Genomic DNA, 14,859 nt, shown 5'->3' on the forward strand with positions numbered 1-14,859 from the left:
CATTACCAGACTGCTCGACTCCAAATCCGGAATCTTACTCAACATCCGCTTCATGAACCCTGCATCGTCCCAGTTCGGAGCTTACATATTCACTAACACCACCCGGGCCCCGTGCAGCTTGCCACTCCCATAATATATCTACCCCCTTTATCCGCCACAATACCTCCCGCCTCAAATGCCACCCGCTTGCTCACCAGGATTGCGACCCCCCTGGTCTTCGCATCCAGCCCCGAGTGGAAGACCTGCCCCACATCCCTTCCTCAGCCTGGTTTGATCCGCAACCTTCAGGTGCGTCTCTTGTAGCATGGCTACGTCTGCCTTTAATCCCCTTAAGTGCGAAAACACACGGGCCCTCTTGACTGGCCCATTCAGGCCCCTCACGTTCCACGTGATCAGCCTGGTCGGGGGGGGGGGGGGGGGGTTAACTACCGCCCCCCACCAACTAGCCATCTCCTTTTTTAGGCCAGCCACGAGCACGCGCCTCCCGCACACTCCAGCCCTCCAGCCGAAGACTCCCCGTCCCGACTCGCCCCTTTACTCCGAAAATTTATTCCCCTCCAGTCAGCAAAGCAGCATCCCGGCTCCCCCCGCTCAACCCCAACCCCCCGTTCCCCCACCTTAGTCAAGCGTTCGCTTAACCCCCCTTCCCCACCATTGCACTCCCGCAAGTCAGCTGGCTCATGCTGACCCCGGCCGCTCCCGCTTCTACCTCCAATCCCCCTGTTGGCGTTGGCTACCTCTACGGGTCTCCAACCCCCCCCCCCCCCTCAGCTAAGTGAGGTAAAGAGAGTCCCCACCCTACATCCCGTGTGTACAGAGAAAAAACACAACTCTCTCAAACAAACAAACTTTGGGTGCTACCCCCAACGTTGAGCGAGTAAACTGCTCTCACTGTCTGGCCCGACCCCATCACCTATGACGCAGCTCTTCCCCAACTGTGACCCAGCCCAGAACCTCGAGGGCCCAGGGCAAAGGGGGCAACAAAAACAAAAGAGAACACGGGGAAAAAACCCAACATAACACCGCCCCCACCACCCCACCAGCATGCCCCAACAACATACTGCAGTCCATTAGTTTGAGTCCAGCTTCTCATTCTTTATAAAAGTCCACACCTCATCCGGCGTATCGAAATAGTGGTGCCGGTCCTGATATGTAACCCACAGCCTCACCGGTTGTAACAGCCCGAACTTCACCCCTTTGCTGTGGAGGACTGCCTTGGCCCGGTTGAATCCCGCATGCCTCGTGGCCAGCTCTGCACCCCAGTCCTGGTAAATAAGGATCTCACAGTTCTCCCACCTGCTACTTCGCTCCTTCTTCACCCATCGCAGGACACAATCCTTATCGGTGAAGCGGTGGAATCTTACCACCATAGCTCTCGGCGGCTCGTTCGCCATATGCCTCCTTGCCAGGACTCTGTGCGCTCCAAGGGTCGCTGGAAAGTCCCCACGCCCATCAGCATTCCCAGCATCGTGGGCACATACGCACCAGCATCCGACTCCTCCACGCCTTCAGGGAGACCCAGAATCCGCAGGTTCTGCCTCCTTGACCTGTTTTCAAGGTCTTACAGCCTCTCTTGCCATCTTTTGTGCAGAGCCTCGTGCACCTGCACTCTAACCGCCAGGCCCAAAATCTCATCCTCGTTATCAGGGGCCTTCTGCTGCACCTCCTTGATCGCCATCCCCTGCATCTTCTAGGTCTCCACCAACCTTTCAATAGAAGCCTTCATAGGGGCCAACATCTCCGCCTTTAACTCGGCGAAGCAGCTCCTGAGAAACTCCTGCTGCTCCAGTGACCACTGGGCCCACGCTGCCTAATCCCCACCGGCCGCCATCTTGTTCTCCTCTCTTCTCCAAAGCCGCTTTTTTGATCCCCCCACTCCTGGTCCACTCCATACAGCGCTGGGGGACCCTCACTGTTTCCTTCCCACACCGGGAATCGTCGTCAAAGTGCCGCTGGAGCTCCATAAAAGGGCCCAAAAGTCCGTTCTCGGCGGGAGCTGCCGACCGTGCGACCTACCTAGGCATAGCCACAAACGGAAGTCATCATGATTGTCCCTTATGACCTTGACAATTGTCCCTTTGGCATATGGTGTTCCTCGTGCCTTTCAAATATTTTAAAATATAGATCAAGTCAGTATCTGGATAGATGAAGCTCGATATTAATTACTTTAAAAGATTTTTAGCGCATCCAATTATTTTATTCCCAAGGGGCAATATAGCATGGTCAATCTACCTACCCTGCTCATCTTTTTGGGTTGTGGGGGTGAGACCCACGCAGACACATCCATATTAATTACTAAACAGCTTCAAATTAATATTTAAAGCTGATTGGACTCGCTGAATTCAATCAACACCACACAACTTTGCTTAATTTCCTGTAACCACTCCAGTCTGAAGTGCAAGGGACCAAGTCATTTCTGAATTTCGGAGTTTACTGGATTGTCGAATTATGTCAGAATGCCTAGACATAAATATTTGAAATACAATAAAGTGGCGACCTGTAAAGTTGTAATAAAAATTGTTTTATTTATCTATATACTGTATCTTCCATGTTTGCACTACTGAGTCTGTGCTTTGCTTGTGTCTGGTCAAAATGTTTCTGGGCAACTAATATTTCCGAAAAATAAATTTCTGGATCAAATATGTTACGGTTTAATACAAAAGTAATATACATTCTATGGTTCCCTGCAATGCGTTGCCTTGCTACTTTGCCTAAGTGAAAGATCGCCCTTGCAGTTTTCGATTTTCAAACTTTGTCTTTTTTAATTGTGTTCCCAATTCAAAAGGATGGTTTAAACCTGATGAAGGAATAATGAATGCTCATGAATTGGACCTCCCAACAGAACAAATATGTTCGTTGATGCTGAGATAATGAGTGAAATCTTCTACTCTTGCTGTTAGTGAACTTGTAGAGGGCAAGAGCATGTAATTAGGCAGGATGATGGTGTGCCCTACGGAGTCTTCCTCCACCCGAATTAAGTTTTAGGCGGGAAGTTCTATCGTCAACCATCCCACCCCACCGCCTATTGAGGCTCATGTGGTCAATTAATGATCACATAAGGGCCTCATCCAGCTGCCACTGGTATTAACCCAGGTGGGCCTGTGTAGCCATGTGACATGCAAGCAGCTAAAACCATGTGGCCAGTTTGTCACCTCTGGGCACTGAGGGAGGGTGAGGAGGCATTCCCTCGATCAAAGGCACTCAGTGTCTGATTGAAGTACTCAACATTTGGATGGTCTCGCCAATGCCTGATTGGCTTGTGGTTTGGCAGACCTATCCGAAAAGAGGCAGCGCGGATCTCTTGCTTGCTCTCCAGTTGGCAGGTAAGACCTCTGACACCTCAATTCTGTCCCTAGTAATGAATTACTTGGTGCTAATGCTTTAAGGCAAATTGCATGCTATCCTGAGACCTCTACCCAACATTAAGCACTGCGCATTGACAATTTAATCACCTGTCTTTTTTTATTTAAAAACTGGATTGAACTCTCTTTGATTAATCCTTCAATGTAACCATATTTCCTTAAATTCTTTGTGTACCGTGAGTAACCATTTCAAAATGTTTGTGAACCAGGAGTACAAAATCTCCAAATAAATTCAAAAGGATAGAAAATAATATTTTTCTAGTTTAGTAACAAGCACGTTAGTGTTTATTTAATTAGCAGAAAAACAATTTTATGCAAAGGCTGATTTTGATCAGGTTAATCTCACGCTAAAACATTGAACAGAGGAATTTAATCTGAAGGCTTTAAGTACTAATGTTGCCCAGTATGATTTCAACCCAGAAGTCAAATGGAAATTTGCAATGCAACTAAAATTATTGAAAAAAATCTCATTCTAACTTACCACTGCATACCCCCTATAAAAGATTTCAATAAAGCACGGAATGCTTTATTAATCTTCCTAGATATATATCTGTTACAAGCACATACCCGAAATCAACAAATAATGTAGCCATGTTTTCATTATAAACATAGGAAAATGACAGACAAGATCAACCGGCCCATCAAGACTCCACCACATTCATGTCAGGATTTGATACTTCTTATCTCCACCATCTAATAGAGAAACAAAATCTGGAGGAAAAATCGAAAGAGAATCAAGAAGTTCCTCTCAGACAGCCTCAAGTGATCATTCCAAACTAGACCAAAAACTTAATTTCAGACTTCATAATTTACAAAAATCTTTGCTTACCCAGTTGGTTATGAAGGTGGATGTACTGGTAATACTCCACATACTGGTCTTGATTGAAGAAATTCTTATACACATGACGTGCCCCAAACAGCCATATATCACTGTCATCAGTGATAGTTCCACTGGTTTGGTCAGTCAGATCCAGGTAAGCACATTGTGCTTCGGCCTCCGTGGGAGCAACAATATAAGGAATACCAAAAAGTCGCAGTAACTCCTACAAACAGGATACAACCAAATTTAGCAGTCAAGTATTAATTCGACTTCCGGTTGCGGCGATGACCAGCTAAGCCGCACGTTTCGGCGGCTCCAGCTCAAACAGACCTTCGGGCTCTTTGAAGAGCCCCAATGGGAAATTCTTTCGTGACAAAACCCAGTGTGGGGCGAGGCAACAGGGAGTCCCCCCCCCCAGCGGAAAAGAAAAATATCGGCGGCGGCGGCCAGATCTCGGAGAATCCTCGAGGACAGCGGCAGAAGAAAGAGGAGCAAGATGGCGTCGGAGGGAGCCCAGGCGACATGGGGACCGGACCAGGACGAATTTTTAAGGCGGTGTGTGGAGCAGCTTAAGAAGGAGGTGCTGGCCCCGATGCTACAAGCAATCGAGGGGCTTAAAGAAGGCTTTGTGTGGTGGAGCAGAAGGTAACGGACAACGAGGACGAGATCCTGGGCCTAGCGGTCAAAATGCAGATGCACGAGGCGCTCCATAAGAAGTGCACCGAAAGGATTGAAGTCCTGGAAAACAGATCAAGGACAAAGAACCTCCGGACCTGGGTCTCCCCGAGGGAGTGGAAGGAGCTGACGGCGGGGCTTACGAGAGCACGATGCTACGCTCGCTAATGGGAGCTGAGGCCCCCTCGGGCCCCTTGGAAGTGGAAGGGGCCCACCGGGTCACTGCGAGGAGACCAAAGGCGGGAGAACCACCTAGGGCGATGATCGTGCGATTTCACCGCTTCAATGACAGAGAGGTGGTTCTGAGATAGACCAAGAAGGTACGAAGTAGCAGATGGGAGAATGCGGTGATACGAGTGTATCAGGATTGGAGTGCGGAGGTGGCGAGAAGGGGGGGTGAGTTTCAATAGAGCCAAGGAGGTGCTGCATAAGAAGAAAGTGAAGTTCGGGATGTTGCAGCCGGCGCGATTGTGGGTCACGCACCAGGACAGACATTACTATTTTGAAACGTCGGAAGAAGCATGGACCTTCATTCAAAAAGAGAAACTGGACCACAACTGAGGGACTGATGTTGGAGGGGAAACGAAAATGCTGATGTATAGAGGTGTAAATTGGGGAGGGGGGGGCACTGAGAAATGTGTGCGCCGGTGGGGGGGGGGGGGGGAAGAAGAGACACAGGCGGGGGATGGGGAATGGGAGCGGGGTGGTAGGGGGAGCTGCGCCATGGGGGGCGGGATGGCACCAGAAAGCCCGGGGTTTCTTTTTCTTTTCCCGCGCCAGAGACATGATGGCGGGAAGATAGGCGCAAGGAGGATGGGAGTTCCTCACACCAAGGTCAAGGAGAGAGCGGGAGAAGCCAGGGTCAGTTGAAGTAAGCTGACTTTCGGAAGCAATATGGGGGGGGGGGGGGGGGAGTAACCGTGCTAGATGGGGATCTAGCAAGGGGGGGGGGGGGACAACTGGGTTACTGCTGCGGAGATCGAAGGGGAGCTGGTAAGAGAAAAGGTAGTCGAGGCGGGAATGCGCCGCCTGAGGGACGGGTGGGTGCGCGGAACCGGGACGTGGGACTGGCCCAAAGAGGGTGATGGCTAGTCGACAGGGGAGGGGGGCGGGCAGCCCCCCAGTCCGGCTGATCACGTGGAACGTGAGAGGCCTAAATGGGCCAATTAAGAGGGTCCGAGTGTTCGCGCACTAAAAGGGGCTGAAGGCAGATGTGGCCATGCTTCAAGAGACGCATCTGAAGGTGGCAGACCAGGTTAGGTTAAGGAAAGGATGGGTGGGACAGGTGTTCCACTCAGGGCTGGACAGCGGGGGCAGATATGTGATGGTGAGTGACAGACTGCAGGGAATGGAGGTCGTGCTGGTCAACGTATATGCCCCGAACTGGGATGATGCAGGATTTATGAAGCGGATGCTGGGACGCATCCCAGACCTGGAGGTAGGAAACCTGGTAATGGGGGGGGGGGGGGGGACTTCAGCACCGTGCTAGACCCAGGGTTAGATAGATCTAGATCCAGGACCGGAAGAAGGCCGGCAGCGGCCAAGGTGCTTAGGGGGTTTATGGACCAAATGGGGGGAGTAGATCCGTGGAGATTTGCTAGGCCGCTGGCCATAGAGTTCTCCTTTTTCTCCCACGTCCATAAGGTATACTCCCGGATAGATTTTTTCGTCTTGGGAAGGTCACTGATTTCGAGGGTGGAAGGAACGGAGTACTCGGCCATAGCTGTTTCAGACCATGCCCCACATTGGGTGGATCTGGAACTAGGAGAGGAGAGGGAGCAGCGTCCACTCTGGCGACTGGATGTGGGATTATTGGCGGATGAGGGAGTCTGCGGAAGAGTGCGGGGATGTATCGAAAGGTACCTGGAGGCCAACGATGATGGGGTGGTCCGAGTGGGGGTAGTATGGGAAGCGCTGAAGGCGGTGGTCAGGGGGGAGTTGATCTCCATCAGGGCTCACAAGGGGAAAACAGAGGCCAAAGAAAGGGAAAGATTACTGGGGGAGATTTTGAGTGTGGATTAAAAATGTGCGGAGGCCCCGGACGAAGGACTATACAGGGAGAGGCGACGACTCCAGACGGATTTCGACCTGCTGACCACAGGGAGGGCAGAGGCACAGTGGAGGAAGGCACAGGGGATGAGATATGAATATGGTGAAAAGGCGAGTCGCCTGTTGGCCCACCAGCTTCGAAAGAGGACAGCGGCGAGGGAAATGGGGGGAGTTAGGGATGAAACGGGAACCACGGTGCGGAGAGCAGGGAAGGTAAATGAGGTGTTTAAGACCTTTTACGAGAGGTTATATAGGTCCCAACCCCCGGAGGGAAAAGAGGGGATGCAGCAGTTTCTGGACCAACTAAGGTTCCCGAGGGTGGAGGAGCAGGAGGTGGCAGGCCTGGGGGCGCCAATTGGGGTGGACGAGGTGACCAAAGGGCTGGGGAACATGCAGGCAGGGAAGGCCCCGGGACCTGACGGGTTCCCGGTGGAATTGTATAGGAAATATGTGGACTTGTTGGCCCCGCTGCTGGTAAGAACCTTTAACGAGGCCAGAGAAGGGGGGACCCTACCCCCGACAATTTCGGAGGCGACGATCTCACTAATTCTGAAGCGAGATAAAGACCCGCTGCAATGCGGGTCTTATAGGCCTATCTCACTCCTAAATGTGGACATGAAGTTGCTGGCAAAAGTGCTGAGAATGAGGATAGAGGATTGTGTCCCGGGGGTGGTGCACGAAGATCAGACAGGGTTCGTAAAGGGGAGACAATTGAATGTCAACGTGCGACAGCTATTGGGGGTGATAATGATGCCCCCAGCAGAGGGGGAGGCAGAGATAGTGGTGGCAATGGATGCAGAGAAGGCATTTGATAGGGTAGAGTGGGAGTATCTATGGGAGGTGCTGAGGAGGTTCGGGTTCAGGGAGGGGTTTGTCAGCTGGGTTAAACACCTCTATGGGGCCCCAATGGCAAGTGTAGTCACAAATCGGCAAAGGTCGGAGTATTTTCGACTACATAGGGGAACAAGACAGGGATGCCCGCTGTCCCCATTACTGTTCGCGCTGGCAATTGAACCACTGGCCATAGCGCTGAGAGACTCCAGGAAATGGAGAGGGGTGGTTAGAGGGGGAGAGGAACACCGAGTGTCACTCTACGCGGATGACCTACTGCTGTATGTGGTGGATCCAGTGGGGGAGGATGACAGAGGTCATGCAGATATTGAGGGAGTTTGGAGATTTCTCGGGATATAGGCTTAACATGGGAAAGAGTGAGCTTTTCGTGATACACCCTGGGGACCAGAGTAGAGGGATAGATGGCCTGCCGCTAAGGAGAGTGGAAAGAAACTTCAGATACCTGGGGATTCAGATAGCCAGGAGCTGGGGAACCTTACACAGACTCAATCTGACTCGGCTGACTCGGAACAAATGGAAGAGGATTTCAAAAGGTGGGATATGCAGCCGCTGTCACTGGCGGGCAGAGTGCAGGCAATTAAGATGATGGTCCTCCTGAGGTTCCCATTTGTGTTCCAATGTCTCCCTATATTGATCACCAAGGCCTTTTTCAAAAAAATAGATAGGAGCATCATGAGCTTCGTGTGGGCAGGGAAGGCCCCGAGGGTAAGGAGGAGGTTCCTGCAACGTAGCAGAGACAGAGGGGGACTGGCGTTACCGAATTTGGGCGACTACTACTGGGCCGCCAATGTGGCGATGATCCGTAAGTGGCTGATAGAGGGAGAGGGGGCGGGCGTGGAAAAGGCTGGAGATGACATCCTGCAAAGGAACGAGCTTAAAAGCGCTGGTGACGGCGCCACGACCGCTCTCCCCGAAAAGGTTTACCACGAACCCAGTGGTGGCGGCAACATTAAGTATCTGGGGGCAATGGAGGCGACAGAGGGGTGTGTTGGGAGCCTCGGTGTGGTCCCCGATCAGGAACAACCATAGGTTTGCCCCAGGGAGGTTGGACGGAGGGTTCCAGAGCTGGCACCGGGCAGGAATTAGGAGAGTGGGAGACTTATTTATAGATGGGACGTTTGCGAGCTTGGGAGCGCTAGAGGAAAAGTATGAGCTGCCCCCGGGGAATACCTTTAGGTATATGCAGGTGAGAGCGTTCACGAGACAACAGGTGAGGGAATTTCCGCTGCTCCCGACACAAGGGATCCAGGACAGGGTGCTTTCAGGGGTGTGGGTCGGGGAGGGCAAAGTGTCCGAAATATACCGGGAGATGAGAGGGAGGAGCTGGTAGAAGAACTGAAGGGAAAATGGGAAGAAGAGCTCGGGGAGGACATTGAGGAGGGTTTGTGGGCTGATGCCCTAAGTAGGGTAAATTCCTCTTCCTCGTGTGCCAGGCTTAGCCTGATCCAATTTAAGGTGCTGCATAGAGCACACACAACGGGAGCAAGATTGAGCAGGTTCTTCGGAGTGGAGGACAAATGCGGGAGGTGCGGGGGAAGCCCGGCGAACCACACACATATGTTTTGGTCATGTCCGGCACTGTAGGGGTATTGGAGGGGAGTGATCTCTAAGGTGGTGAAGGTCCGGGTCAAGCCAAGCTGGGGGTTAGCTATATTTGGGGTAGCGGATGAGCCGGGAGTGCAGGAGGCGAAAGAGGCCGATATTGTGGCCTTTGCGTCCCTAGTAGCCCGGCGTAGGATTTTACTCATGTGGAAGGAAGCGAACCCCCCCGGCGTGGAGGCCTGGATAAACGATATGGCGGGGTTCATAAAACTGGAGCGGATGAAGTTTGCGCTGAGAGGATCGGCTCAAGGGTTCACCAGGCGGTGGCAACCGTTCTTCGACTATCTAGCGGAACGTTAGGGGGAAAATAGATAGCCAGCAGCAGCAGCCGAGTTGGGGGGGGGGGGGGGTAAATTGTTTGTGTTCTAGATGGGGTGAGGGGGGAGCACTATTTCGTGTTATTTTGTTAGTTCACTATTTTATTTTAACAATGTTATCTATCAGTTATCATATTACCATTTTTGTTGATTTGTAAGAGGGAAAAATTGTGTTTGAAAACTTTAATACAAATATATTTTTTTAAAAAAAGTATTAATTCAAACTTTGTAACTGTAAAAGTCATCATTCAACTTCTCCCCAGTCTGAAAAGGTTGAAAACACTCCTCATGAAAATCTACTGCCACTGTAGGCTTTAGGCAGAATTTGCCTTTAACTTTGTGCTATTGTAAAACATGGGTCTGTTACTGGCAATTGGAATTTCAAAGCTTCTTAGTGCAGTGATATCATCATTTCATACTCCAAAACCCAAGAAACTCACTCTGAATGTTTTTAAAAAATTACAAATGTTAACCGTCATTTTAAAGTCACTATATCCTGCTAATTGGTCAATTTAGGCAAAAAAATTAATGATGGGTGACTACTTCCAATATGATGATTGAACAGAACCTGCATTTAATGCTAATGCCATTGTCCCAACCCAAAAGGGAATATCCTGCCCATTCACCTTGAATTAGATTCAATTAGTACCACAGGGGTCCTGGTCGTAGAAGCAAGAGGCATACAGCAGAAAAGATTTTGTTGTACTGATAATGGAGTGGCTATGACTGCTTGTTGTCACTTCAGGATAAAACTAACTGGAACGTTTGGCTTCTGCACTTGTACAATTAAATGCAAAAATCAAGAATTGATACTGTACTCCTTCACAGCCTGCACTGCTGCAGCTTTGCACAGAACTCAATGTTACTCTTGGCCTCTTGCCTAATTTCCCAGTCTATAGACCGGAGAAAGACCAACAAGGGTAACAGTTTTTAAACAGCAAATAATTGATACACACCGCAGGCCAACCTGGCTTAAGTAGGAGGTGATTAGGAAGGCAAATGGAATGCTGGCCTATATTCCAAGGGGAAGGGGAATGGAACATAAAGGTAGGGAAGACTTCCCGCAGCTGTACATGGCATTGGTGGACATCTGAAGTACAGTGCCCAGTTCTGGTCTCCATATTTGAAAAAGATATAATTGAGTTAGAAACAATTCTGATAAGGTTCACTCCACTCATTCCTGGGATGAGAAGCTGATCTTATGAAGAAAGGTTGAACATGTTGGGCCTATCCCCACTGGAGTTTAGAAGAATGAGAGATGATCTTATTGAAACATCCAAGAAACTGAGGTGTCTTGATGGGGAAGACACCGGGAGGATGTTTCCAGTTATGGGAGAGAATGAACCAGGGGACTGTTTAAGAATAAGTATTATTTTTAAAATATTTCCAATTAAGGGGCAATTTTAGCGTGGCTAATCCACCTACCTTGCACATCTTTGGGTTGTGTGAGACCCAAGTATACACGGGAAGAATTTGCAAACTCCACAAAGACAGTGACCTGGGGCCGGGATTGAACCTGGGTCGTCGGCATCGTGAGGCAGCTGTGCTAACCATTGTGCCGCCTTACAGTTTAAGAATTCGTTTTTTTAAAAATTCCAAGTAAAGGGCAATTTTAGCGTGGCTAATCCACCTACCCTGCACATCTTTGGGTTGTGCGAGACCCACATAGGCAAGGGAAGAATGTGCACACTTCACACGAACCGTGACCTGGATTGAACCCAGGTCCTCGGCGTCGTGAGGCAACTGTGCTAACCACTGAGCCGCCTTATAGTTTAAGAATAAGAGATATACTGGTTAAGACAGAGATGAGGGAACATTCTCTCTCTCAAAGGGTCATTAGTGTATGGAATTCTTTTCGCCAGACAGCAGTGGAGACTGGGTAATTTAATTTATTCAAGACAGATTTTTGATAGACAAGGGACGTCAAGCGTTAAGGGGGGTGGCAGATGGCAAAGTGGAATTGAGACCACAATCAGATTAACCATGATCTTATTGAATGGTGGAGCAAGTTCCAAGGGTCGAATGGCTTACTCCTGCTCCTAAGTCCTATGTTCATTCCTGAAGAAAAGTAATGTTGCAGATTAAAAAATATTAAAATATTTTAAATTTTCTTTCCCTATTTAATATTTATTTCTTATGGCCATATGTATGATTCATCTTTATTTTGCTTCCTGTATTATGATTTAAATGACATTTATATTTCCTGATTTTTACTTCCCGATTTGCTGCCTGCAAGTCCCAGTGAGGATTCTTCAATCTGATGAACAGTCTCCCTGCTTATATGCCTCCCCTGTGAATTCAAACAAATACCAAAAGAGTGGAAATCGGGGTTGACAGTCCCTCTAAAAGACAGTAGGAAACTGAAAGGAATGGTGATCTGGAGGAAAAGTCGAAAGAGAATCAAGAAGTTCCTCTCAGAGCAAAATCTAGGCCATTGTATTTAGGAAATGGAGAAAGGCAGAGATTTCAAAGAAAAGCAGAAAAGCAACATCATGTACAAATTGACTTTAGTTGGCTCTACTAGTCTACAAAAGAAAACAGTCTATTTGAACTCAAATATCTAGGTAGCATTAGGAAAGCAACATCTGTTATTCAGTTTATGTATTAGATTCATCACTAGTAGGGCGGCACGGTGGTTAGCACTGCTGCATACAGCGCTGAGGACCTGGGTTCGAACCCGCCCGCGGGTCACTGTTCGTCTGGAGTTTGCACATTCTCCACATGTCTGCGTGGGTTTCACCCCCACAACCCAAATGATATGCAGGTTAGGTGGATTGGCTATGCTAAATTGCCCCTTAATTGGTACAAAATAATTGGGTACTCTAAATTTAAATAAAAAATAAAATAAAAGAGATTCATCACTAGTGCAGCACAAGCCTCTTGTTTTACCTGACTGTCCAAGTACATCTGTCCTGTAACAGTTGCAGCAATACGTTCCTGTTGTTGCTTCTGAGATTGTAAGCCAGACTGCTCTATAGACAAGTTGTTCTCGAGATCCTCTATTTCATCCTGTGACACATATGAAATATAAAAAATATATTATGGAATCAATAAGAAATAATGGTTGATTTAGGAATGGCAAATAATACTTTGCATCAATATTTTAAAAACACCTGCCGACAACACACAATGCTGTTTGATTAGCCATGAACAAAGTGCTTCAACTGAAAAATGTGGATTTTTCTCTGGGACATACACTGACTGTGGCAGAGGGTAAGCAGTTAACTGCTCTCAGGCCTTAACAGTGCTCCGGTAAAAATCAACTGACTGGGAGAAAATTGTATTTGGGATGACTGTCCCACTCATTTTCTCTGATAACTTGCAGGGAGGCTTGCTGTCTCCTAGGAATAGTACACCTGAAATCCGAAACACAGCTTGGTGTAGGACAGTTTCGCCATTGCACCATTACATGTGTTTTGCTACTTTATGTCAGCTGTATTTATCATGGGATCCTCCACACAACTTAAACCCATTTGAGCCACTGTTTTGGGCCTGGTCCAGGCCTATGTTTCTCAGCCCTCACTCTGATGCTATCCTCCGCTGCACTGAGTGGCTGAATACTCAAGCAGCTGCATATAACCATGATAACATGCCAATACAACGTATGGCCACACACACAGGCTTCTTGATCAACAGAGCGGTCTGTAATATTTTGGACATATTTGAAGAGACACTTCCAGAAACTGTTTCCACAAATACCATACTAATCTTCCACTGTACGCAATGAATTTTTCTCATCCATATTATTTTTGAGGGGCCAGAGTAAATGCATACACTGTAGCTCAAATTTGTCTCTTACAGCCTCCCTGTATTACCTACTATCTTCAACTAAGATAACAAGTAGACAGTTGGCACCACAGTGTCATATTGAAACTACAAGTTCCGGATAGAAAGTCAGTCCATGGATCTTTGATAGCCCATCAAAAGATAGCTTGAAATGGGAGAGAGCATGTGCAAGTGAATATGCAAGGATATAGTGCCTTTCTCAGCCTTTGGACATCCCAAGATGCTTTAAAGTGAATTAATTACTTTTGAAGATAAAAGCAAATTACTGCGGATGCTGGAATCTGAAACAAAAACAGGAAATACTGGACAATCTCAGCAGGTCTGACAGCATCTGCGGAGAGAGAAGGGAACCAACGTTTCGAGTCTGGATGACTCATTGTCAAAGCTGGAGAGAACTGGAAATAAGGTCAGATTTATACTGTTGTGGGGGACGGGACGAGACGTGGAGTGATGGAGCTGGAAAGTGGGCCAATGACAGGTGGAGATTGACAAAAATGTTGTGGGCAGAAAGATAAAAAGGAATATAAATGGGGAATTAAGGCTAAGAAGGGTGCTGAAATTAATTCCTTTTGAAGTCTGGTCACTGTTGTAATGTAGGGAAAAGCAGTAGCGAACTAGTGCAAAGTAAGGTGCCACAAACAGCACGGAATTAAATAAACTACTTTAATGATGTCGGCTGGTGGGTAAACGTTGGTCAAAAAAACTCCCTTGTTCTTTCTCAAACAGTGAGATGAAATCTTCTTTGTCCACCTAAAAGACCACAGTTTATTGACTCCAGTAGGTTTTTGAACAAGAACAAAAATATGAAGGCTAGTTCAGCTTTACCAGATCTAGGTCATTCCAGCCGTCTGTTGTGGTTTCTTCCACATTTGTCTGGTTGTGCTGGTCCACCTCCACTTTTGTCCTCACTTGGACAGCTTCTTCCAAACAATCATGAATAAAAGCCTCGGTTTGTTTTTCAGTAGCTCCCTGTATAATTTCTGAAGTAGCTTGTGCATTACCACTAGGCATTGATGTGGATTCAATCACAGGTGTCAAGCGTGTGAAAATATCAGGAGGAAAGAGCTCATTGTGTGGGTCCACTTTACTGGTGTCGATTACAACTTCAATGAAGCTACCTGAATGTCAAAACAAAGATATTTAGAAATTGCAAGAGTGAAGTTGGGAAAAATTCATATAACTGAGCCCAATGATTTTCTCATATTGTATTTAAGCTCTTTTGGAAGTAGAATTCAATGTACCTTATTATGTGTTACACTTGTTTTAAAAAAATATTTTTTTAATTAAAGTTTTGCAAAGTTTTTCATAATAAATAGTAATAATCCTAACACAGCAAAATAGAGTGAACATTAACATAGTGCAAAAAGAGAATGTACAATAGCAATTGACTAGACGT

At 47.8% G+C, this 14,859-nt stretch overlaps 1 protein-coding gene across 1 annotated transcript in view; it reads right to left on the bottom strand.

The window, feature by feature from the left end:
• The window catches only part of ercc5 (excision repair cross-complementation group 5), a 211,813-nt gene that overhangs the window by 13,997 nt on the left and 182,957 nt on the right, over positions 1-14,859 (bottom strand). Inside the window, exons 20-22 of the mRNA XM_072475900.1 lie at positions 14,289-14,581; positions 12,567-12,686; positions 4,192-4,405 (exon numbers count right to left, since the gene is read on the bottom strand). Coding sequence (XP_072332001.1) covers positions 4,192-4,405; positions 12,567-12,686; positions 14,289-14,581 — 627 coding nt within the window. The remainder of the gene's footprint in view (positions 1-4,191; positions 4,406-12,566; positions 12,687-14,288; positions 14,582-14,859) is intronic.

Source organism: Scyliorhinus torazame, chromosome 15 (genome assembly GCF_047496885.1).
Source record: "Scyliorhinus torazame isolate Kashiwa2021f chromosome 15, sScyTor2.1, whole genome shotgun sequence".
Classification (NCBI taxonomy): domain Eukaryota; kingdom Metazoa; phylum Chordata; class Chondrichthyes; order Carcharhiniformes; family Scyliorhinidae; genus Scyliorhinus; species Scyliorhinus torazame.